Source organism: Excalfactoria chinensis, chromosome 2, assembly GCF_039878825.1.
Source record: "Excalfactoria chinensis isolate bCotChi1 chromosome 2, bCotChi1.hap2, whole genome shotgun sequence".
NCBI lineage: Eukaryota > Metazoa > Chordata > Aves > Galliformes > Phasianidae > Excalfactoria > Excalfactoria chinensis.
This window is the reverse complement of record NC_092826.1, coordinates 37,632,303-37,659,596: the sequence shown is the minus strand read 5'-3', so window position 1 is coordinate 37,659,596 and position 27,294 is coordinate 37,632,303. Positions and strand designations below refer to the sequence as shown.

At 35.0% G+C, this 27,294-nt stretch overlaps 1 protein-coding gene across 8 annotated transcripts in view; it reads right to left on the bottom strand.

Annotated features, from left to right (window-relative positions):
• The window catches only part of RB1CC1 (RB1 inducible coiled-coil 1), a 68,545-nt gene that overhangs the window by 24,252 nt on the left and 16,999 nt on the right, over positions 1 to 27,294 (bottom strand). For all 8 annotated transcript variants that reach the window (XM_072328374.1, XM_072328378.1, XM_072328380.1 and 5 more), the window contains 11 exons: positions 25,617 to 25,743; positions 25,189 to 25,359; positions 13,697 to 13,899; positions 12,261 to 12,696; positions 9,897 to 10,067; positions 5,611 to 5,795; positions 4,009 to 4,195; positions 3,846 to 3,927; positions 3,244 to 3,305; positions 2,302 to 2,405; positions 207 to 333 (listed from right to left, as the gene is read on the bottom strand). In XM_072328374.1, the coding sequence (XP_072184475.1) occupies positions 207 to 333; positions 2,302 to 2,405; positions 3,244 to 3,305; positions 3,846 to 3,927; positions 4,009 to 4,195; positions 5,611 to 5,795; positions 9,897 to 10,067; positions 12,261 to 12,696; positions 13,697 to 13,899; positions 25,189 to 25,359; positions 25,617 to 25,743 (1,855 nt within the window). The remainder of the gene's footprint in view (positions 1 to 206; positions 334 to 2,301; positions 2,406 to 3,243; positions 3,306 to 3,845; positions 3,928 to 4,008; positions 4,196 to 5,610; positions 5,796 to 9,896; positions 10,068 to 12,260; positions 12,697 to 13,696; positions 13,900 to 25,188; positions 25,360 to 25,616; positions 25,744 to 27,294) is intronic.

Genomic DNA, 27,294 nt, shown 5'->3' with positions numbered 1-27,294 from the left:
CGTTTCATATCTTTAGACTATTTTCTAAATAGACTTCACTTACTAGGAAGTAAATTACTACTACAGAGTCGTGTGATCAACTAACTTCCTACCTGGAAAAACAAAGTATCTTCTAGAAACAGTTAAAACAGCATTATGAAAATACACAGCTCTTTTTTAAGAGAATATTCTATTTCTTTAGTTAAGAAAAATAAAAAACATAATACCTTTTGTTCATTCAGCAGGTCGGTAATGGTTTGGGACATTTCATCCAAACTCTGTGCTGCTTTTACCAGATTATGCAGAGCACGTACATGCTGGTGAAGAGGTTCAAAGTCACAAAGTATCGGAACCCTTAAAAACAATACATGATTAAATCTTATTGTTATATCTAATATTCAAATGATTAAGTTTTTATGTAGATATTCCAGAGAGACAAAGCCTACCTGTGTATAAAGATTTTGGTGTTGTTTTGTTGTTTGTTTTTTTTTCCATTTCAAATATTTAGCATGGAAAATCCACAAAAATACCTTTTATTTGTGCTTTAAATTAAGAACTTGAGAGATCTTAAGGACCTCTTAATGATAAAAAAAAAATAATGGGGAAGTACTGCATCAAGGTTTTTCCTTTCAAGACATAACAGAACAGAACTGATGGCGATTAAATCTCTAACTACAGCACTTATTATTGCAAATGGCTCAATTATTCTCTTCAGTTGAATTCTCTCCAGTCTAGCTCCTATTTTGAAGCAGCAATTAATTTTATATTATTCTATTTCATTTAGGTTACCTATCACTGAAAAGACTGAGTAACATGTCGTGATCACAGTGCAAGTGCCAAAAAGCTACAAGTTTCCTAAACATTTGAAAAAGAAACATTTATTTCATTTTTCTTGAGAGCTTGTACTTTTAGAATATTTAATTTGTCTGGAATTGCTCTACTGAATTAATGAAACAGGAGTTTATTTAGACTAACAATACAATAAGAGCAGATAATGTTTCACTGTATTTTGCATTTTCTATTCAGAATATATGGCATGTGGAATACTTAAACTTAGAAGCTAAGAAGACTGAAGCACTGAAAGAAAATGGAGGCATAATTTTAATCATGAAGCTCAGGGGATCAGCAGTGACAGAAAAGAATCCCATTGCTCAGCCTCAGCTTGCTGGTTTGTCAATTGTTTTCTTTGGCATGTTCAGTTAAAACACTGAAGAGATCACTGCTCTAAAGTTTGTTCTGAAGCCTTCATCAAGAAGGCTTCATTTGTTCTCCATCTTCATCAAGATTACCATCAAATGCAAGTCTGAACCCAGAAGCCAAGGTGAACACAACATAATCCCACCTCTATTGCCATCAAGTGGAAAGCTATGTCACTACATCAGCCATGAACAGCTTTATTACTGAATATTTTCTAATAGCAAGACAAAATTCTTACTGAACTCAGTAGGAGAGCTTCCTAGGAAGGTTATAAAATACTCACAAACCCCAAAATCATGACAATATCAGCAATACATAAAACGATAGCTTACATTTAATTTTTAGAACTCCTGAGAAGCAAGTCTAATAGCGTAGCAAGATAAATTAAAAGGGTTTATCAACAGAACCGTGATTGATGGCAAATCCACTGTCAAGTAGGTTAAGCTCACTACACTTACTGTTAACACCAGCAGACATAGCACCAGGGGGATCAGCAGGAATTCAGAATCAAAAAGAATACCAATACAACATAAAGATGGACAATGCAGTGAATTTCAACACTGCACAGCAGCTACAGGTTTTAGGCTGATACTGTTGGTGAACCTAACAAATGACAACGAAGCATCTCCTTTGGGATTTATCTTATTATCCTCTGTGGGATTTTAGCCTTAAAGCTGGAAAATGGAACTACAGCTCTGTTATAACAGAAGAATAACCCATACATGTAGCATTTCATTGTGGTGGTGTGGAGAAAAGATCTTTCTGACACAGGACCTTACACCAGACTTGTTCTTGCCTATTTCTTGCACACTAACTTGCTTAATGTTTCCCTATCCTATTTCTATAGGTTTAAAATGCATGAATTTGAAAGCTTATTAACTGTCATAGCAATGCCCAACATTCATTACACCTCAATGCAGAATGCACAGGTATTCAGGTCATTTAAACTTCAGTACATGAAGCATATAAGGAACATATCTGTGGCATGTCAGCTAAATGCACCGCCTAAGAATGACGTCAGTTTACAAAATATCCCCGTCTTCTCCTTATGTAAAAGATAGGAAGGGAGAGAGAGTCTAAATTGGGGTGAGCAGGACAGAAAGGGAATCTGAAAAGGTGATTTACCTGAGTAACGGCTGAACTTCCGAAGGACAAAAAGATTGCAAAAACTGCAAGTCACTTAATGAGATATCTGGAAGCTCACTGTCAAATCTGCGAGGTTTTCTTGTCTGTGTCAAGAAGAAATTTATTTATACATTGTTGAAGATGATAACAAGGCAACTAAAGGATTCAAAAGGAGTTTAATTGATAACAGATAAGTTAAACTATGCTTTCTCTTATCAAAGATTTATTCCTCCATTTAAACAAGCAACATCTGGCCATACCTTCACAGCCCTAAAGAATAAATATATAAATTCAAATTTATAGTTAATATCTGTAGCACCCCTGGCAACAGCACTTCCTCCCTATCACCAAGCTTACTAAAGCTATTAAAAAAAAAACAGTAACATTAAGGGATAAGAGATAACTCCAAAACTTAACTTATTAATAGACTAACTTATTACACAGTTTTAATATTAACACAGTCCACTATTTAAAATACAAAAAAAAGCCACCAATATTATAATATTTTGCTTAACTAACCCATCTGTGAGAAATTAAATAGGCAATGCTTGATTACAGACAATAATTCTGTTCCACTCAGCCAGTGATCTCATGAAAATAGGAAAACACTTGCTTTTACCACATGATTAATTTTATGTCTGTATTATTCAGAAAAATGGATTACAGAATTATTCCTCCTGGCCTTTGCTTCCTGAGCATTAATACAAAATATATAATTTTTAATCCTTAAAAAGGAACACCAATATGACGCACACTTTCCCGCCACAAGTTAGTAAACAATATTAATGTAGGCCACCCTTTAAATAGCAAAAAGTACACTGTCTAGCTATCTCATCTGTCAGGACAACGCGACAGGTATACAACATGAATTATGCCCCATTTAAATTACTAAGCGCTGTTCACAAAAATGAAAGAAACAACAATAAGATACTAAGTACATACACAAAAGGATGGAGGCCAGGAATCAAGTCCTCTGAACAAGCGATTCCTTAGAAAAGACTTCCCTGGGCAAAGAAAAAGTGGTTATTTAAAAGGAATAAATGCAACAAACACAAAGCGCCTCAACAACAAACATCCGAGCTATTATAGTTCAGCAGCTGAACTAAATTTTGTAACCTTTCTAATCTCTTTTCCAAAACTTTCAGTAACCTTTTTCTCAGTTTTCTTATTTAAAGAAAAAAAACCTCTGGTTTTGGTTCTGCAATTTCAATTTTTTTTTTATTAATTTTAAATGAATTACAGAGAATACTGTACCAATGCCCAAATACTCAGTAATAATTTCACAAGTGTTTAAAAAAATCATAACGCTTGCAGAATATCTTCAAGCAGAAACTGCATTCAGGTGTAATAACTTTTTTTTTTTCCTTTTAGAAGCATTAAACTAATGAGAATGTTTACAGTATTTCTGATAAAACTATATGGAAAAACATAATCATATGCATATTTAAACTAAAACATAACGGAAGTATTTTAACTACTTCTGAAGACAAACATCTTCAGACAAACGTGTCTAAGCCACAGATCACAGAACAGGAAGTACTTACTGAACAGTTTACCAAAAGATTCTCTTTTTGCCCTTTCAGCTTCATATAAGTGTTTCCCATCATTTATTAAAGCACCTGCCCACTGTGAAAGGGGAAATACATAGTTAGTTGTTAATTTATATACTGACGCAAAGGTTTGGAACTTGACATCTTGATTACTCACCTCCCTGTAGTGTTTTATGAACATTTTTCTCCTCACAACCTCAACGACAGCTAGACAGTACATCTGAGGAACAGTACTGAGAGCCTCTACAACCTTGACTCTCTCTAGGAGTTCAGTCACAAGACGAAGCAATGCTTGCAGTTTCTCTCCATCTTGGTCAGCATGAAGCATTACAAAACAACACCACCTACAAAGCAGGTTATACTTTAGTAGATCTTCAACAACTTAGTCATCTCTTCTGCATTTTAATTTCACTGAAATTAGCAGCATTTTTGGATCAACTGAACAATTACATCATTTTACATAAGACAACAACATGCTAACTGTAAGAAGCAAGTAATTTAGAATTCACTAATTGTCTTCTCCATTAATTTCTCACATAAGAAAGCCCTGAAAGTACTCCATAATTAACACTTAGTAGCACTTAGTTAAGGTACTGTTTTTGATAAGTAAGCCTGAACATACATAACTTTATAATAAGTTATAATGAAATTTTATCCAGAAGAACTTAAATAGAAGCTGCTATGCCCAGAAGAGACTAGCCTTTGCTTATAAGTCTTAAAAATACTTACAGAAAAGCATTAGTAAGAAACACTGAATGCGTGGATACTGTCTAAGAGTTAAGACTGAAAGACTGTCATTTACTCACTCATTACAAATAACAGCCACCCTAACATTCAAGTTCCTATATTGAAAATATGGACATTTCTTCCTTGGTAAAAACACAATTTTCAATCAGTTACCAAAATAACTGTAAAATATTTGAACTACCGAAAGACTGATAAAAGGGAGAGACTGAAAGGAAACATTACAGTAACTTTTTCCACCAAAGAAGTCACTTCTAACTGTTACCTTTCTTGCAGCAAGTAGCAAGAAAGAAAAAGAAGGCATTACATGAACCCAACAAGCAACAAGTCCTTTCACTAATATTGCTTAATTATTAATTGCTAACACAAATAAAACAATTTCTTTAAACAAAATTATTAAACTGGGTATGTTCCCTATGCATCTGGCATAACACATTAAAATTTGAGTTATTTAGTAGTTTGCAAAGGTTTAGTAGAGTGAAAAAACTTTATTGCTAAGCAATATATAATACTTACTGGCTGTGTCATACAGCAACAACTCTCACATGGAAAAATACTATTTTTTCCTTCAGTTAATATAATTATTTCTCATCAACTGCTAGTAAATGACAAACTAACAGTATGCCTTTTTGCTTTGATATGATCACAAGCTACTGATAGATGTTTTTCATATACTTGCTACTGCCCTATGAAAACATCAGTATAATTGTCAGTCAAATTATAAATAAGACACTGATGGCTTCTGAGGGTGATGGCATGAGGAAGATTTGAGGATAGTGCTTCACTCATATGAAGGTCATATAAATTCCTAAGAATTTTTTCTCTTAAGATTTTATTTCATACTCAAGAATGACTTGATAAGCAAAAGCAAGTTTCAAAGTTTACCCAACTTCTATTTTGTCCTTCATTTACAAAAAGCTCTTTAGAAAAAGTATTACTGAAGATCTTAAAAATTCTTCTAAAAGCCCCAGTGCAAACACAAATTGCAATATCAAGTTGAAAAGTCATAACTTACTTTAGTCTGACCTGTAGATTATTTGCAAGCTCTTGTTTGGCAGTGGTACATTTCTGTTTAATATCTAACAGCTTTCTATGATTAGTTAACATAATCATCAACTGATTTGCATGACTCAAACACAAATCAGGCAGCACAGAAGGATCTTTCAAGTTCTCAGCTCTCTTCTGATTAGCCAAAAATCCCTGGAGAAGAAAAACAAATTGTTAAAAAAAGCTTTGTGACAACAAAAAGGCACTGAAGTGATCATCATCTCTGTAAGAATGCAAGAGTTTATTAGAACTTTCTGTAAATATTCGGGAGCTAACAGAATCATACACTGCAAAGTCACTGCCAACTTGCACGTCTTTCATACTACAATCTAATCCAAACGGATCTCATCTAAGATTTTCTTCTCCAAACACTACCATCACAACCTTGTGAGACCTTAACACAACAAACTGACATCAGTGAAAGATTGTAATTTTAATACAGCAGAAAGAAACAGATACCAATACTGAAGCAATGAACCACCAGTCTGATTTCAATAGCCAACTTAGTAAATTCAAGCATACCAAAGACTTAACACTGTAACACATTCAGTATTACTGCAGGCTAAATAATCTACCTTCTGAATATTAAAATTCTTCCATGAAACCTGTTTTCCCCTCTCCTCCCTATGAACACAGGTACAAACTCAAACATTATCTTCAGTCATTACCTCCCGGATTGATTAGCAGTACATCATAATTGTTACTACATTTTCAGCCACGTAAATCCCACTTAAGACAAATAATTCCATTTCTTTATGCATCATAGAATGTATAACCATAAAAACAGCAAAACAAATACATGCAGTGACAATTAAGGATGCCCAATACTGAAACATTAGAAGAACCAATTTAAACTTGCTCTTAATCTTTAAAAAAAAAAGTAACTGTCTGGCATTAGCTCCCCCATATTCTATAAGACATGCATTTCAGAGAAAATCTGAGTGTAATAACTACTGAAATATTAAAATAATTTATATATGTCTCGGAAATATTAAGTGCTTTTTCAAGATGTTAAATTGCACATTATTTTTTTTTACTCATAAGTACTCATGTTATGCGAATGAGAAATTCATCTTGGGTACCTATGATGTAAGAAAGGACAACTGACCATTACGAACATCATTCTCTTTGGAACCTAGACAGCAATACAGATTCTCTGAAACAGTCTTCCTGTTTACCAGTTGTCCAGATGAATACAAAAAACATTACAATGCTGCCAACTGTATTGGTAATATGAGGAGTGCTCCAAAAGTAATGACTACAATTTTATAATGTTGGCCTACAACATCAGAGGCAGATGTTGCTAGTATAGCAGCAGAGGTTGAACCATGCAACTAATACCTCATTACATTTTGTTGCTGTGCAACAGATGGCAGCAGAGGGACAGTCTGGCAGAATGGCATCTGACACAGAAGGGCGCATGAGCAAAGGTGTGGAACTGAATTACTCCATGCAGAAAAACAATGGGACCAATTTACATTCACTGACACTTGCTGAAGGTTTACAGAGACCAGGCAGAGGATGTGAGCTAAAAAGCTAAAGAAGAAAAGTCAAACAGCCAAGGCTGAGAAACACCTGTAATAAAGCAAAAGGGTCACCTAATAAGTCCTACTGGTAGTGACAAGGGCTAACAAGTCTCTCAGATCTTCAACATTTGCTCTGAAATTTCCTTGTTTCTGGTGAACCACCAGAACAACGTGAAAATGTGGGAGGGTGAGGAATAAACTTCACAATAGACAGTAGGTACAGAAAGATGTTTATCTGCAACTAGGTGCTGAGCAAGGTAAGGAATTACCTGTTTTTTTGTTGTGGATGATAACAGGAAATCCATAAAAGGGGAAGGAGGGCAAAATTGCAAAGTTAGTAGTTAAAAAAAAAAAAAAAAAAAAAAAAGCCACAAGACAAAACAGTAAAATGACAAAAAAGCCCAAAAAAACTAGGAAAAACAAATGTGGGAGAAAACTAAGATGCAAGTAATCAACTGTTCTCACAAGTTCTTGCCTTTCTAGCCCTCAGAAGATGAAAGGGTTCATGACACGACTGTCACTGATAAACTAAGAAAAGTGCTAAAGAACAGGTATGATAATGCTTTTATTGATTTACTCAGTTACTACTTCAAAAATCAAAGAAGCAACAAAAATACTTAACATTTTAGATTTACTCTAAGTGAAATGTCTTATATCCCAGAATCAAGAAAATCATACGCAAAACAGCAAGTTGACTGTGATTAGCAGTTCTAATAGAATAATACTAATATGAACCTAGTTCAAGGAAGTGCATTTTGATGCAATAATGTTTCTGAAAGCTGGACTATCAATAGGGAAAATTTGGAAAAAAAATACAATATGAAAAATATGCAAGAAAATGTTGTACAGGACAAGGTACTGAGTAGAATCTGAAAGTATATCAACTTGCTGCTCCTTTATGAACAGAAATGGTTCTCTGTTTAAAGATATGATGTAAAGAATTTTTTTTTCCCAGTACCACTAATATTAACAGCTATTTTAAAATAATGTTAACATTATTTTAAAGAACACTCACGTCTTTATCTATAACATGATACTAGCTCTGTTATCTTAAATGTGCCTAAGTTTCCAAACAGTATCTAAACAATCACATTAAATATGGTAGATCAAATAATAAGACCATAAGAAATTAAAATCAGTGACCTGCTAGAACTGGTCTGAAAATACTTCCTGATCCTTTTCCAACATATATGTACAGCATGTCTGAAAATGCTTCCATGTAGTATATCATCACTGGTTTAACCACAAGTATTCAACTCATGGAAGCTTCAGAAAAACAAATGACCTCTCACTCCACCTCACCATTCCGAGAAAAAAAAAAAAAAACACCACCATACACCATTAAAAAAAATAATTATAAAAGACAAGGCAAAAATGAGATTTGGAAATCACAAGTCTGCTAAAGGTTCAAAAGTTATAAGATCAAAATACACAGAAGCATTTATAAAAGGTGACAAGTATCTTTTCAACTGACTTTTAGGCATCTCACTCAAGACAAATTGGTAAACTTGAGGTAAACTTCTCATTCAAGTGAAAACTGAAATCCAGCTAAGACCACAATCAATAGCCCTGGATAACCAAGTAGTGAGATGGAATATTATCTTTTCTATTATGCAAAATTTCCCTCGTATTTAGAAACTGGCTACAACATAAGCACTTACTCAAGGCTGAGATTTAACACAAACTTACTGAACTCAGTAACTGAAATTACTAGAAAACAGGCTCCACTTTAAAAAGTGCTGCCAGAAGTACCTCTAGGACCCACTGTTACATACTAGCCAGAGGATGCAGCTGGAAACTTGAGTCCTAAATGACTGCCAGCTCAATTATTTCCTATGCCTCAAAAGGAGGCTCTAACTACTTGACTGATGACAAGACAGAGAGGAATACAGATCAATACAACTATGAATACACCACTATGCAAGTAGAAATGAGAAGCATGCATTTCTTCATGGTTCCAGCTTTGGTGTGATGGTAAAAACCTGATCAAATAATAATATGATACAGATTTTAATATAACTTCCATTGCAAATGTGGAAATAAAGAAAAACTGGGTATAAAATTAACTGCAGTTCTTCAAAGAAACCTTTATCAGGGCACTGTCCAACTGTACAATTACTGTATTTTTTATTTTTTTTTTTTAATTCAGAGAAGGCCTTAAATCAAATTTTCAGTCACTTCAAAAGGTATTGTATACGTAGTGCACACACATACACCAATCTCCCCTCACTATAAGGCTGGTGATCAACCATTAAGCATATAACCTCTTAGGCTCTCTCATAGAGGGATTGGTTATCAAGGTCTCAGTGTTTCATTCAAAAAGGAAAAGGAATCTGTCCATCTCTCAAGTTCTGATTTTCTAGCTGTTTCTCTATTTCTAAGCCACAAGGATAACAATGAATCCCTCCACAACTGAAAACTGAAGGTCACACTTCTTCTCTGACTACTGGTATACTGCAGTGGTGTCTCCACTCTTCAGTTAAGTAAAAACCACACAAAAACAACCATAACAGAACAATACTTTAAAGTACTTAAAAGAAAATGAGAATCATACTGAAAATATAAGATTAAAAATTACCAATACCTAAATCTCTAATTATTATGATTAAAACCATCCTGCATGAAGATATGTAGTTGTTTCACTATCATTTTTATCAGCGCGCACATATCAAACATTAACATCATCCAGTGTCACACACACACACACAACTACATATGTATATATTACCTGAGCAAGTTCTTTTTGTTCATTTACCAGTCTGCTGCAACTTGCTATCATCTGGTCCAATGCATAGAGCCTATCCTCAAGGCCTTTAATAGCCTTCATGTTCTGATTATCTAGTTTGGCAATAGTTTGTCGACATTCTGCCAAAAAGGGCTGGATGATCCTTGGATCAAGCTGGGAAAATAAATAAATAAATAGATAAATACATGCACTTGTACTGAAAGATAATGCTAAGAATCAACTGCAGCAACCCTAACAGTTTCTTACTAGAGAAAAAATACTGAAGAACATGCTTTTCTTTTTCCATCCCTTTTAATCACTATAAAGCATGGTTTATCCCATTTTTTCCCCTTTACAAAGAAAATCTATTCCTTTTATTCCATCCTATATTTCTCCCACCCATTCTTCTTATTCCATCTTTGACCTAATTGCATATGTAGCATTCTGCTCTACTTTCACTACTAGATAGATAATATCGCCCTCCTCATCTTTAAGTCTTTTTCTACTGTAAATAGTTATGACAGCACTTAACAGAAACATCTGGTTAGCTCCTACTTACCCTCTGCTCTTATTGCAGCCTCTCTTTCTGCAATTAGAAGCATCACTGTTGGAATGTGTAGAGGCTAGAAAAATCCCATACCTAACAGTGCTCTGCAATTCTGTCAAGACTACTACTGTCAATGATATAAGCTTCACACTCTGATGCCTTACATTTTAATAAAAATATCACTTGAAACTAAATTCAGGTCATCAATTGTCATCATACGGCATTAGTACAGTTCATTTTTCAAAGAAGGGCAAGTAGGGAACAAGAGAAAGAATTATTAGCTGTATAGTCTACTTTGAAGTGCCATTTCAAGTAAATGTTAACAGAACAATTGTACTGTAGATATTTATTTTGTAAATTTTTCGTTTCCTTTTCAGCTAAATAGGCCAATTCTGTTTAATAACTAATCCTAAACCAATGTCACAAAGACTGAATCCTTTGTGCTACCATCAAAAAAGAATATTAATGTTTTCATAAGGGAGACTAGAAACTGTCATATGACTTTGAAGCTTTTGGGTTCCTGTGAACCAAAACAGTTTAAGGCTGACAAATTACCGTTATTTGTTCCACAGGTAGTCAGAATAGCCTTAACAACATTTCTGCCTTCCAATTCTAATTATGTGAAGAAAACAAAGGAACAGGAGCAATCCCCTTCTCCTTCCCCTTTAAAAAGGCAACTTATATTATAGAACAACTGTAATAACTGAAACAAGGGTTTTCTGCCTAGTTCTGGATAAGGAAAGCAAGGACAGAAAAGCACACAATTGCAAGATAATCTCTTCTTTACATGTGGCACATGACAGATAAGACTAGAAGCTGATCCAAATAACATATAATAATGATTTAAATTTTTTTGTTGTTCATTTTTGTTACTTTAGTATTGCCTATATAATTCATTTTGAAGGACTGTTTAATGCCTGTCTCTTAAAAAACAAGTATAACTCATAAAAATCAATGTGTAAAACCAATTACATGATAGCACTCCTTATAACAGATAGGGCTTAAACATAACTGACAGCCTTCCAGACCTACCTTAAAAACAAAATCAAGTGTTCCAGTCAATAAGATTAATTTTCTTTCTTACAGCTATACTGAGTTGCAATAATATGATACATTTGCAAACAAATATAAATTATTTAAGAAATATAAGCCATAGTGAAAAGGAAAGCACGGAAGAAAGGAGGGAATTTTAAAGTAAGAGGTTACAGTGGTTACAAGACATTTGGAAAGAAAATGAGTAATTTTTTCTTCTTTTATTTTTTTTCTTCTTTTATTCACCAAAATACAACATAATATACTGTGCTCTTGTGAGTGCATCTGTATCAACTGATGAATAATACATATGCATATATATATATACACACACAGTATTCAGATAAAATCATGATTAAGCACATGAATTTGACCTATATTTTAATAAATACTTCAGTATTTATTAGAATAATATTGAGTTTGGCCCATGAATATTTCACTGTAAGCATAAAAACACAATCAACTAAGATTTGAAGTTGTTTTGTTTAAAAGCTCCAAGAAGCCACTAGCTTATCATAAAGAATGGCTACATTTGGCCAGAAGCAAATGAAAAACATACTACGATAATGAGCATTTTCTTAAATGTTAAATTCCTAAAATTTAAGTACTCATTCAAAGCACTTCCCCAGCCCTCACTCTTTTTTTGGTCTCCATAAGAATGTTATTTGAGAAACAGTAAGCTACAGACAGCTGAATCACTTCAAAAGGTTTGGCATCTGGAAAATAAACAAAAAAATTCACAGCAAATTCCCAATATAATTTGAGTGTAAACAAAATTACTAACTTACCCTGCTCATAGAATCAAAACATTTTCTGACCAGTGATTCAACATCATTAGGTCTGTCTTGAACATTTATCCAGTCTAATAAAGACACATTGAAGGAAGGCTGATCATCATCTTTCAGTTCTACTGATGTTTCATTGTCCTGGACAATAGTATTTTGACCAGACTCCTTATCGTCTTTTACACTTTCAGGACTTGTGCCTTCCAAAGCTGACTGTTCAACTGACTTGCAAAATGATGCTAACATTGATTTATTGTTCACTTTAGATACATCAGAATAATGCACCAGTTCAGAAGATTTCCCATTCTCAGTTTCTTCGCTTTCCGCCTCTCCGTGCTCTGCTGATGAATCCAGTCTTCCTAAACACTCCCTGTAACTATGTCTTGTTAGGCACTCCAGCAGTGGTATCTTGGCCATGACAGAGACAGCAGAACCCAAGCTTTTTTAAAAAGGGTAAAAACAAAAAGCCGTCAGTTTCCAATCACAAAAAACAAACACAAACCACTCATAAAATGTTATTTATATTCAGAATGAATTTGCTGGCTACCCTTTCAAATACCATGTTTAGTGTCAACTTCATAAGAAGTTACTATTTCTGCTCTCTTCCACTGTTGAATATAAACTTCAGAGTACAATGCAATGACAAAAATGAGAAAACAAAAACGCAACAGTGTGATAAACAGAGTCATGACCACATTTTAAATGTACACGTGGGACTCACGTTTGCATTCTGCACAAGTACACACTAATGCTTACCAGCAAAGACTCAGTGCCCTATGGCTGAATACATATGCAGAGTTTGATATTTCCTGCATATTATTTGTTAAAAGATATAGAGTTTATCTTTTTTTCTTTTTCCTTAAAAAAAGTAAACTGTATTTATGTTTTATTTTTTTAAGTACCTGAGTTTCTAGGTACATCACTCAGAAAAATACCATAATACTATAACATCAAGAAAGATGTCAAATATTCTCCATCAAATAACATCTAAAATTTGGAGAATTTAAGTATACTTACATATACACACATTCAAATTGAATAGATCAAAATTTTGCATTAAAAATAGCTTTGAATTTGCAACATGGATCATCATTCTTAATATACATTTAAGTGCAGAAGTACAAATATGTAGTCAAAATATTGTTTAATGTCTAAATTATCTAGACATCTCTAGTGCACATTTGTAAAGACTCCAGCTCTTAAACAGCTGTTCATTAATGACCATCATCTTTCCAATAACTCAGTAGTAGTTTCTGAGTATTAATGAAAACAATGAAAAAAAGTTCATTAAAAAATGACTAGTATACAACAGAAAGAATATTTTCAGAGACATAATCAAATATGTGCCTGATTAATTAGAACCAGCAAGATATATACAACACAAAAAGAATAATACAGTAGCTTTGGAGACAAAGACTGAAGTTTAATGGCAAACCTACTGTGTAAGTTTCAACTTAATATCTTCTATGGACTGCAAATAGCTTGAATATACATTTTCGAACTTGAAAAGCAGCTTTTGATAGGAGTATGTACAATCTTCCAAGTTGGCCATTATGGCAGCCCAGCCTTGATGTTGAAGATGTTCATCATGTACAAGACCTTCACAAAACGAGCAAAGCTTCTTGGCAACTTCATACATTTCCTGAAAAAATAAAAAATCCAACAACAACAAAAAAAAAGCAAGTCACTCCAGATAGATTTGTGATATTTTATGTTGTTATCACTGAAAAGTAAGAGACCAAGAAAATATTAAGATGAACAGTGTTAAAATGAGACCTGTAAATTTCAACCAAGAACAACAAAAGACTACAAAAAAAAAACGTATCAGAAGATAAGTTACTGATCATTTACTGAGAACTATTTTTCTTATGAACAAGCAGATTAAAGTTGCAGTTGCAAAAAGAAAAAAAAATGAACACAGTATCAAACCTCATGGAATTAATTAAATGCTGCTAATATAAATTACTTGATGCCCACATAATTCATAATTACATTTGTAGTAATCCAACAGTCAGCAAACAAGGTCAATTAAGGAGAAAACTACTGCTGAGCCAAACAGAATCTCAAAACAAGACAAAGAATTGCAGCATCAGCCAGCAAAAGCACAGTGCGTCAAATGCAGGGAGAGATGCATAAGGAAAACAGGAGGGTATTTCCATTTTCCTTGAGCGATACATCACTCAATTATTCCCAGAGATTAATAAACCAGACGTAACACAATAAGAAGTAATGCAGAATGCCTACAAAACCCTAAATTACATCCAAAAACTTGGTGCGCACAAACCAACACAGAAGCTTTTCTGTTAAACAACTGGATGATGAAGAAGCATTTAACCATCACAAGAAGGTGAGAATTTTAACTCCGAGTAGTATCTCAACACAGATCAACGTAGGGCGAGTACTATATCCTGTTAAAGGTGCACTAATAGCAATGCCTTATTGTGTTCAACTCCAGAGTTCTAACAATTAGTAGAAAATCCATTTAAAGTCAAGGAAACAGACTGCCACCCTCATCCCAAACACCAAACAAGAAAACAAAACACATGTCACAATAAATCCTTCAGCTCAGCACTTGAACAGCAACATATATTGCAAATATTCTTCTCATCCTACCTTCCAAGAAAGAAAATCCTACAACTTTTTGCAGCTCGTTCATGTTGCTGAACAAACCTGAATGCACATCTTTCCTTTGTTATAGTACACGTGAGAGACTATATATGGAAAAACAAGTTATTTAACTACGGTGAACAATTACTAAAAACCCAAACCTATGACTCTATTACAGAATATGTTTGCTTATGAACACATGGTTAACAGCACATATGCATAACATACTTTGTTTCAAATCCAACACTTTTCTTCCCAAAACAAATCACGAAACTGCAGAGTCCTTTATCTGAATATTTCAGAATATGAACAATGCCTAACTCATGAAGCCTCTAAAAACAAATTTGAAAATCCAAGCCTTTTCTCAAGCAGCATCACAAGATTCCACTGTCCTTCAAATTACTGGTATCAGCAATCAGAAGGTAAACAACACATATACAGAATTTATACACAAAGCACCAAGGAAATAAAAAGCTATCACAAATTTTTACTACTTCAACAGGATGCTATGTCTTGTTTTCTAAACTCTGTTCACCTTCAGCGCATGTGACAGGAAGGATTTCAAGCTTAGGAAGAAAATCTGTTACATTTGCAGCATAGCTCTCACTTCCCAAGTCAACAAAGTAGTAACACAACTTAAACAGCACCCAGATAGTCTCTAGATAATGACTTGTGGATGTCAATGCTATATCCAGTCCCCCTATACAATTTAAACACACACGTGCAAACTAATACTGACAACTTGAAAAATTAGAAAAAAAAAAAAACAAACCAAAACCCTTGAACACATTTCTCAAACACAATTTCTGCAGCAGTCAAGAAGAAAAGAATATCTTTTTTTAATTATCATACTGAGAACCAGAAGAATAGATTATTTTGCCAAAAAGTATAGTTGAAGATATACCAAAAGCAAGAAGCTGAAAAGACAACTAAATTTATCCATTGTGTTCTAATGTGTGCCTTGCTAATGTAAACCAGCAGTCTACTTTCAACCCACAAATGCTATTCCCTTCCTAAATTCAACCAAGCTATTGGCAAGAATACCAAAGGCCAGAGCACGTGCAGAACCACACATTAGTTTGCAAAACAAAAACAATACAAAATCTACACCAACCATTAAGTTTACTTATATGCAGCAGTACCTTCACATGACTAGCACAGTGTGATTCAGAAAATAAAGACAGGATTTATCTCATCACCAAACAAATAGATTTCTTTAAAAGTCCTGGGTAGAAGCCTTTGTTGGTTCTATTTTCCCTTGGACAAATTGGCTTGGCATTGCACAAATCAACTGTGCAATGAGGAATAATGTAATATTAGACTTTGTAAGCTCAGATACTATGCCCCAAGATGTACTCTCAACTCAGGCTTTATTTATGCGTTTTTAAGCCAGATACATTATTCAACACAGTAAGAAGTTAGCTTTGTCCTACTAAGTTTTCTGTGTCATTCTTGATGCTGTCAATTTAAGATTACTTTAAGCAACATTGTTTTTACAATACTTAAAAATCAAAATAGATATTGCAAGTTACAACATTTTTGTAAGAAAAGAAAAAAAAAAATTACAACTGAAATGGTCCAGTACGCTACAGATGATCAGAGACAAGTACTGACAATTTTTATCCACCAGTCTGACCTGTGATGGTTTACCTGAGTTCACCCAAGCCAATGAGCTGAGTCCCAGAAGTTGGACTCAAAGAAAACTGAAAGACTAAACAACAATACCAATACCATCTAACTATTTAACCAAGTTCATTTTGAGTGGGAGGTGACCTACAGCTCTGTTCTACATACATGACAAATATTAAAACAAAAAATTCCATTATGAATGCAAACATAATTCTGAGATAATTAATGTTTCCACAGTAGCTCAGAAGAAGTTAAGAAAAAAAAAGAAACTTGCCTAGGTGTATCTTTGTTATCATGTCATCACTACTGAATGCAGCTACAAGAGATTGGGCTTATTTTCCCTGACTTATCCACATGCTATTTTTAAGGGGAGACATTCTCAAGCTACATTAGGAGAACAACCCACTTCAAAATCAGTATACCTGCATGCAGAAATAGTTCCTTCATAAATTAATGATGTTTAAAAACTGCATTATGTCAGGCACATATACTAATGTCTAAAAATTCAATTACGTCAGACATATAAACATAGGCCTGCAAGTTTTAACACTTCTCAGAAAAATTTCCAGCTCCAGCACAGAAAAATAAGGCCTGCCTAACAACTGGCACGCTTTTGTCACTGATTTTTCACAGATCAACTCAGGAGTAATTTAGAGACACCCAAGGATTCACAAAGAATTAAAAAAACCTATTCAACTTGCACAGCTATGTCCATTTTACTCAGACATGGTGGCACACCTACAATACTGACAGTTTCACCATACTGCTGGAATGAGGACCTCAAGAAGCACCACTACTGAGAAAAGGATAGACAAACCCAACCTGGCCATTTATGCTGAATAGTAAATGAAGGCATTTCCACTTTTGTACTTGTCAAGAAACTCACAAGCCCACTACAAAGATTTCTTAAACTTTGTCTGGGTGTTTTAACAGAATTTTTACTTTATTATTTCCTCCTATGACTTAAGCTAAAACAATAATGAACTTGGAAAGGTAATTTCTCATTAATTTCAAGACTTTGTTCTTGCATCCCATCATCCTAATTTTGCTCAACTGAACGGAAAAAAGTAAATCTTGGGAAGGTCCAGTTGTCTTAAGTGCTCTTTGAACTTACCTCTACAGAACAAAAGTTCTCAGGAAATGCAGGATTCTTTCCACTCTCTACAACCCTGTGGTAAAAGGAAACAAGTCATCAAAGTCCTCTATTGCCACGTGTCTGGAATTCTGTAAAAAGGACTCCTTAGAGGTTTATGTCATCAGCAACAAGAAAAAAAAGTCAACAACAACAAAAATCAACTTCAGGCCACCACAAAGGATCCCTGAAAGTGAAATTACAGACATTCACACAATACAGTAGAAGATAAGTGCTTCCAGAAAAGGTAACCAAAGGTAATCAATAGCTTGACTGCCAACATTCCTCTTCATCCACTTCATCAGAAAATAATAGTAATGCTACCAAAGCAACCCATTTGCAACTTTACAACTTGCAATTGCAACAGCTAATTTGTGAGGGAGACTTGAGATTTCATGGTGATCTCTCTTCTTTCATTAGGCAGCTGATATTCCATTCCCTTTTAAAACCTGTCAATTTTAGCAACAGTGTCCTTTGGACATTTGTCCATACAGTTCATGACTAATTACACATTCATAAGGTTTTTTTGTTTTTTTTTTTTCTGTCAACACAAAACAGAACCAAGCTATTCATAGCATAGTGACTTCTTAGTCCTGTTTTCACTTGCTCTTGGCAATGATCCTAAAAGCAGGCTGCAAGAAGTCAAGTGACCAAATAGCACTGAAAAGGATATGAGAAGCTGATGTAAAACACACAGCCAGTAAATCAAAGCGGGGTACAAGACAAGCAGTAACTTCTACTAGCTCAATTCCAAGTCACTCAAACATTCTTTTTTTCCCCTCCTTACTGGTGACTTATCAAATAGCTTGGTCACAAAGGCCAACCAAAACACATCTAACCATAAAAGATTATATTTTAGCCATACCCAGATCTATTCTATTAAAAGATGATCAGACTGATCAATAATCTAAGATACAATAAGTCTGGACTTCCGTGGAGGATCTAGAAATGTTTGTGCCTATTAGACTTTTCAGTCAAAAGGAAGGAATAAGAACAATTAAGTCACACAGTTGTTACAAGACCTTCCAGAACGAAATTTTAAAGTAACTGTTTTCCACTGGATGCCACCGTAACCTAGTCAAGACGAAAGAGTACTTATTTAAATAGAAGCAACATAGCTTTCAAGCATGCTTGTATTTCTTCACTAGGAGTTACAAAGCATTTGGAACTGAACCAAGAATGATGTAGTTGCTATGACTACAGTCACGGTTTTAGGTAACAAAATGAAACAACCACACAGTTTCTCACTCTCATCTGTAAGATAAAAACGGACTGGAATTGACAGTTTGATGATGACAACAACAGTGTCAGATCAGATGTGAAACATATATCCTAACAGAAAGTCCAAGTTTCCGATAACCTCTGTCTTGGACAAATAATGTGGAAATTTCAATAAAATTACTTAAGAAATAATAATTAAATAATGTTCTAAAAGTACAAAAAGTTTTTAGCAGAGGTGTTAAAAGATTGAAAGATTAGAAAACATTCACAGAACACAGTTTATCACACAATGAACTGTGTAGAGAACAGCTTCTCATCTCCTGTGCTTGTGAGTCTGTAGCTTCTGAAAGCGCTCTGCGCATCTCATTGTCCACACGCTACAGAGCTCAAGGCCCAAACTGCTGAACTGGAAGTGGGAAAATAGACTACCTGCAAAAAAGACATTCTGTCTGGCATTTTTTTTAGCTGAAGAGAAACCAAGACCATAGAATGGCCTGGGTTGAAATGGACCTCAAAGGTCATCTAGCTTCAACCCCCCTGCTTTGTGGGCAGGGTCACCAACCACTAGACGAGGCTGACCGGAGCCACATCCAGCCTGGCCTTGAAAGTCGCCAGGGATGGGGCATCCACAACCTCCATGGGCAACCTGCTCCAGAGTGTCACCACCCTCTGTGTGAAAAACTTCCTCCTAATATCCAACTTAAACCTCCCCTGTCTTCATTTAAAACCATTCCCACTTGCCTTATCACTAAGATGCTTGCATGGGAAATGGAAATATCTGCTTTAATTGTGATTTAAAAGCCAGACAGTAGATGTTAAAAACACTAAAAGAAAGATTATATCACAAGGAAAAAAAAAAAGGTTAATAAGCAAGCACTGCCACATTTGACAAAAGAATAGCGGTTTAACCAGTGAAGGAACAAATTATGGTAACTGATGTAGCTTCTTTAAAGCCTCTTTTCATCCTATGAATTCCACATAGTGAGATAAACATGAATAAAAAAAAAGCAGCATAAGAACTTACATCTGTATAAATATCATATCAATGAAAATAAAAAAGAAAATAACTTATCTTGGTACAGTAATCACAGAAAACAGTGTAAAAAGAAACAGGTGTCAATAAACTTGATGTAAGCAAGATGCAAGGTTAGAAGGTACTGGCTGGGAGATATAAAGATCTAAAATAGGATATGTAGAAGTTAAATATATATATATACATATATATATACACACACACACACACACTGTTAAACAAATTTTTAAAATTTTTTATTTTTTAAATAAATTAAACAAAGAAAAATGGCTGCTTTAACATCTCTCTATACCATATGGGGGGGAAAAAAAATGAAAACGCAAACATTTCACAAAGACAGAATGAATCACAGAACAACCCGGGTTGAATGGGACCTCAAGGATCATGAAGCTCCAGTCCCCTGCCTGGCAGGGCCACCAAAATTCTACATTTACTAGATCAGGTTGTCCAGGGCCCCATCCAACCTGGCCTTGAACACCTCCAGGGATAGGGCATCCACAACCACCCTGGGCAGCCTGTTCCAGGGCCTAACCACTCTCCTAGTAAAGAACTTCCTCCTAACATCCAACCTAAATCTTCCCTTTTTCAACTTAAAACCATTTCCCCTTGAACTGCTATTATCGGCCCTTTCAAAGAGTTTACTCCCCTCCTGATTATAGGTACCCTTCAGGTACTGAAAGGCTGCAATGAGGTCACCCTGCAGCCCTCTTTTCTCCAGGCTGAATAAGCCCAGCTCCCTCAGCCTGTCTTCATAGGGGAGGTGCTTCATCCCCCTTCTTGGCCCTCCTCTGGACCCTTTCCAACAGCTCTCTGTCTTTCTTGTACTGAGGGCTCCATACCTGAATACAGTACTCCAGATGAGGCCTCAGAAGAGCAGAATAGAGAGGCACAATCACCTCCCTATCCCTCCAGCCACCCCTCTCCTGATGGAGCCTGGGATACCATTTGCTTTCCAAGCTGCAAGAGCACACTGCTGGCTCATGTTAAGTTTCTCATCCATCAGGACCCCCAGGTCCTTCTTTGCCAAGCTGCTCTCAAGGATCACTCCTCCCAGTCTGTACAGCTGCCTGGGGTTCTTCTAGCCCAAGTGCAAAATCTTGCACTTTGCTGTGTTGAACCTCATTAGGTTCCCCTGAGCCCAACTTTCAAGTCTGTCAAGGTCCCTCTAAATGGCATCCCTTCATTTCAGGTTCCTTGTTCATGGAAGAAAAACTGTACTTGCAAGTGGAATTAATTTGGTTCATTCAAATCATAAAAGCAGTCAAGCTATTTAGCTGACAACGGCTTGCTCATGTAGGACCAAGAAAGAAAAACTGAAGCAAAATCTTCCATGGATATTACTGAAAAATGGTACAGTTCTGCTGATTTTTTTTTAATCCCCATGCTTCTGAAGTGATGAACTGGAAGAAAAAAACAAACCATGAAGTAGCAAAATCTATGTAGGTATCTTAAAAGACTGTTTTTTCAGCAATAATTTTAGTTATAGATGTTTTGTTGTACCTATCTATATTCCTAAAGTAATCCACAGAATATGACTAATCACTCAAAAGATTTAACTAACTGTATGAAAGGAGAACTGTGCCTCCTCAGTGGGCTAGAAGACAACTTTTAAGCTGAATCATTAACTAAGGATATCAGAAACTTAAGACAAAGATGCACAGATAGCAACAGCAAAATCTAAAATCCACGCTGGTCAGTTACAGCTGCCCATTTAATGGAAATATATAAAGATTTAAAGAAAAGATATAAAATAAGATTTTAGTAACAAATGATGTGAAGAAAACAAAAAATATATGAAAAATATTTTGTTAAAGGAGAATGTAGAACTACTTGGAGAGTAGTGGCAAATAAAAACTGTAACAGACTATTTACCAGTATATACAAAGTACAGATTAGAAAGTAAATCAGAAATACCTGTCTATGTTCTCTACAGTACGAACAAAGCTCAAATTAAGTATGAAAAAGCCCTCTGATGCAGTTCTACAGCATAGTATAACTCACAGATGCTGAAAAAAACTGATTAATTGCAATAGTTTTCCAATAGATCTAAAATGAAGGAGAACCAAAATGAAAACAAAAGCCATCACTCCAAACACACAACCTTCCAAGAAAACAAGTTTGCCAATTACTAAATTAGAAGTAGGCCTTGAGCTACAGGAGGTTCTGAAAAAGTAAGTTGGAAGCCAACTTCTAAGCAGTTTATACAACAACATTTACTCTTCCTTATCAAGTATGATTTTTAAAGTGTTACTACTTGTCTTCTGAACAGAACAGATTCTAAATAAAAATTAAATTGGCAGCTATAAAATATTCTCCATCATTTTTAAATAGATGCACATCAATGTCTCGTTCTTGACAACAGAAGATTTTGTATTACAAGAAACAATTTAGATTGGAACTTCTGTTATCCTTACACAAAATATCTTTTACTGTGATTAATACCTACTATTAATAAATTAACATTAGTTACATTCCCTGAATAATTACAACAGGCAAAAACACTATTTACTACTGCAACTCTGCTTTTCTATTGACACAGAAAATCTCTCTCTACAATAAGGCAAATCTTGGATCTTTATACTGCAGACTTTTCATTTTAAGTCTAGCAACCAAAACCACACTAAATATACTGTACACGTCATTCTCACAACTATGACAGTTCAGAGCCTCTCTTCCTCTCCCCATATCTTAATCACTTGTGAGAAGGATTCCCATGTTTCCTCTCCCTCCCAAACCACACACTTCCAAAGAACTTTAAAGAAGCTAAGTTTCCTCATAGCATTCATAGCCTTCCCTCAGTTTATTCTGAATTACTGCTTGATGTGTTTCAAGCAAGCAACAAGACATCACTTGAGTAAAACACTACAACACTTCTTTGTGGCATTTACTCACCCTGATATATCTTAAGTTAAAAGAGCCTATTTTCTCATCTACTATCATGCAGGATGGCTTTCTTATTCCCCTGAACTCCCAGAAAAGTACTCGGTGCATGTTTACAGTCAGAGCCCAAGATTTTGAAATATTGGATAAATATTGGTTAAATAATAACTGACAGTATAACAGCACAACTGATTTAAGAGTATAACTACCTATTCAGTCTTAATTTTTTTTTCAAAAGAGTAGGACCGAGTAGAGTTCCTCAGAAAATTAACATGCATCCTAGAATAACGCCATTCTACTACAGTAGAACTAAAGACCTTCCAAATATTACAATTAACTCCCCCATCAAAAATATTAATTAATAAGCATGGAAAGATTTCTTTGCTTTGTGGAAATTGGCTCAAGAAAAAAAAATCTCCAGGCACACTTTATTTGTTTGAGCTAAATGCTGTAGCTCCAGTTGTCTAATAAAAATCCATACTTCACACACAGACATCGAGGTTATTTCTGAAATATGTGCTTCCCTTAAAGAAGGTACACCGCTAAAACAAGTTAACATACAAAGAACTACTTTAACATAGAAACACTGCAATAAACTTGCTTGTTCTGTGTATTAATATAACCTTCATAACTGAAGGGGAACAGAAAGCACAAATAATAATTCTTCTCACACTTACAAAACACAAAAACTATATGTCAACTCCTGGAATACAAAAAGCTTAATCCAGAATAATTCAATCAATTTATTTACCAATGTACTCTAACTTCAATGGGCCAAAATTAAAATCAGAAATCTTCAAGATCTCATAACTGCCACTTAAAATTTTCCCCTTTAGAGATGGAATAAAAGAAGTAGAGAAAATATCAACAATGAGAAATGAGAGATAGTAACATCACCTTTCATTTCCATTACACCAAGTAAAGCACATGTGTGAAGGATGTTACACTTTTTTCTGTCAAATCCAACAATATGTTAAACATTTAACAGATACTTGTCTTAATTACTTTCATAAAGTCTTAACACCCCATGAAGAAACAGTTCTCGGTCTCATTTTCAGTCTCAGCTGCTGGAAAAAAAAAAAAAACCCACAGCTCTCACACTCCTCAAGTAAGTAATACAGATGAAAACCCTCCTAGACGAATTCACATCACTGCTCTCCTCCATATGAGAGTCATATATTCATAGAGCCTTGAGAAATTAGGAATCTATTTTCTGAGTCATCAATAACTATCAACAGATGACAGAGAAGAAAGTGTTTATGGGACTCGATCCTTGCCTTTAATCAGAAAGCCAGTGTTAGATTATTCAGGTTGACTTTCCCAATTCCTCCACTTACGACAGAACAAGGGCGGGGGGGAAAGAAAAAGCAAAGCAAAGAAACACAGAACTTCTGTGCTACGTGCATGACTTGACACTTCCCTCTGAATTCAGCTGTACAGAATTAGAAAAGAAAGAACAGTCACATCAAGTGTTAGATATTCTTTTGGATTACACTGAAGTTGCTGCTGAAACTCAGAAACTATTACCAAGACAACATGTTAAAACCATACAGTACTATTCAGTTTGTGCTAACATAACCATTCCCCCAAAATGGAAGTCTAAATAACTTCTATGTTTAAATAATTCCCCCAAGCTGGAAGTTTAAATAATCCTTAGAGTTAACAAAACTGGTTAGTAAATTTGAAACATCAAATTTGAAAAGTTAAGTGAGGAAACTATCAGCAAAAATCAATCAGTTCAGCTACTGAATACGCTGTGCCACATTCTTGAACATGCAGCTGTTCTAGTGCATACACACAGTATCTTACTACCCTTGTAGCAGGGCACTAAGTCCTTCTTATCAGAATAATACAGAAATAATCACACTGGAATTCCAGGTTTACTTTCTATGCAACTAGAAGTGAGTACTCAAGTAAGAAAAGGTCCAAACACATTTTGGGAAAAGGAAGTTTAGATTTATAAATTTCTCACCAGCTGTTTATATGCATAAAATGAAACAGAAGGTTAGAAAAGCAGTTTGAAAAATTACAACAGAAATTTTCTACCTGGGCTAACAGCATTTCCAAACTAACTTTTCTTTTTTCAGGTTGAGGCAGACTAAAGACAATGAAAACAAGGCAAAGCATTAGGGCAGGAGCCCAAAGAATCCAGATTGCTTCTATTTTGCAAATACTTAAAACACATGCATCCATTAAGCTGTATTAAATTTGCTTTTGAAAGAAGCTTTGAAGATGCTGAGGAAGCAAGCATGTTTTAGTACCTACCTTGAATCTCCGAGACAAAGGCTTTGAAGAATAACATCATCACCAACATGCTATTTACACTGTCTTTTGAACAAACTATTTCAAAGTTTGTATCAGCCTACTAATCTGATAGTCAAAAAAGGTTACTGTTCTTTGTTGTTCAAGAACACTAAGAATTTACTTACCACAGCAAGCTGTGTTCGTGATGCCACTGTATGAAAAACTGCAGGCATCATGAGAGATTCTTCTACTTTCAATTCCATCTCATTCTCTGCTGAAAATGTGGTTTTGGGGATGGCTGGTGGACGCTCACACAAGATCATTTCTTTGTTGAATAAGAAAATTGGATTGGTGTCCTGCACTCAGAAAGAAAATGAAACCAAGTATTAAGTAAAGGCAATACACTGTTCAATCACTAATTATTCCATCGTATATGTAACATGTTTTCAGAACATTCTACATTTATAAGCTGTGCACCTTAAAAAAGAATAAAATTCTAAGTAACAAAATACAGCAAACTGAAGAAAGAATACTTAAAAATCCCACTGTAAAATACTTTTTTCCTTCCTGTGCGTAAAGGACAGTTAAGATTATGAATGCAGCGTGCACTTACTGTTCCAGCACTGTAACTACACACTCTTCTGTCAGGGGCCATACACTCTCCTCCATTGACAACCAATACCTGGTGCTGAATGGCAATCTTATACTTAGCTTGTATTGCATGTTTCAGATCAGCCACACTAAAAAAAAAAAAGGGGGGGCAAGAAGATAACATCAACATGTGTCTCTCGATTTCAGATTCCTGTAATACAAAGAAGGCAGGACTATTCAAAAAATTGTTACATTTTATTTCTGCACAATGAAATATATTTACATTTTATAAGGAATGCAATGTGTTGCATTCTAGATGTACATCTAATAAGCTATCTGACTAAGCAGCAGAGCCAGTGTACTGGTGTATCATCAGCTCTCTTCTTCCAATAAGATCTGATGGCGTGCTGAAATTCTGAATCAAATCATTCTTTCTAGAATAACATCTGTATAAACCATTATGTTCTCTGAATGTTTACCATACAAACACACAACTGACTTCCTCAAACTCCAGAAGATTACAGTAAGAGTACTTAATCCTTTGCAGTGCATAAACAAAACTTCATCTGATCAACTCTGAAGCACAGTATAATGCTCAACTGACAGAGTTCAACAGTCTGTACGTATGCAACAAACACACAAACATTAAAGATACTTTTACTGAGCAAACAGTAGATCAATAAACCATCATCCCTGCTTTCGTTCACCCTCCTAGCAGCTTTAGTTTCAGGTAATGACATCTTCATGTCACTGTTACCTTAAGCAATTCTAGATTTTGTCTTTATACAGGTAAACAGCAAAATAACAAAGAAATTACTTATATGATACATTAACTGACCAAAACTGTAACACAGTGTGGTCACCACTGTGTAAAGGTATTGAAAAGCTTAGGAGTACTAAGTAAATAACCAACATAAGCATCTGAGGTTTTTGATATAACTAGCAGGCAACGTAAAACTGTTACTGGCTATATTGTAGTTGAAAAATTAGGATCAGTTATCCAAAATTACAATGATTTAAAAAGACAAAATTAATTCACTATAAACACCTCATGAGCACAAACTTGTACTCACTAACCTTGTTAAAACGAGAACTCACATATCATTCTTTAGAAGAATTGCTTAACCTAACCATGTACAGAGATAGGCAAAAAACACAAGAGAAAGGTAGCCTTGCTAAAAAGAACAATTCTCTATAGACACAGAACAAGAAGTTAAACTGCTCAACTGAACAGTCCTGCATTTTGTCTTGACCACTTGTTTTTCCTCAAGAAACTATTAGACTGAGAGAAAAGTCAGCTCATGTCAGGCCGTTAGATACACCGTCTGGCAGTTTAGATGCTGTACCTCACCATAATTTAGGACAGAATGTCTCAGTGTACCAGAGAATATACAAAGGTATTGATATACCTGCAAATCATAGAATCAATCATAGAAACAAACCACACATCTCTTAAATATCTCCAGGGATGGCAACACTACCACCATCAACCCATTCCAAAGCTTATCTACCCTCCCCTGATTTCCAATTTAAACATCCCCTGGTGCAACTTGAGGTAATTTCCTTGTCTCCTATCACTTGCAATATGAGAAAATAAAATGACATCCTCCTCACTTCAATCTCCTTCAAGGTAGATGTAGACAGCATTGACGTCTCCTCTCAGTTTCCTTTCCTGCAGGCTATCACAGTTCCCTCAGTCA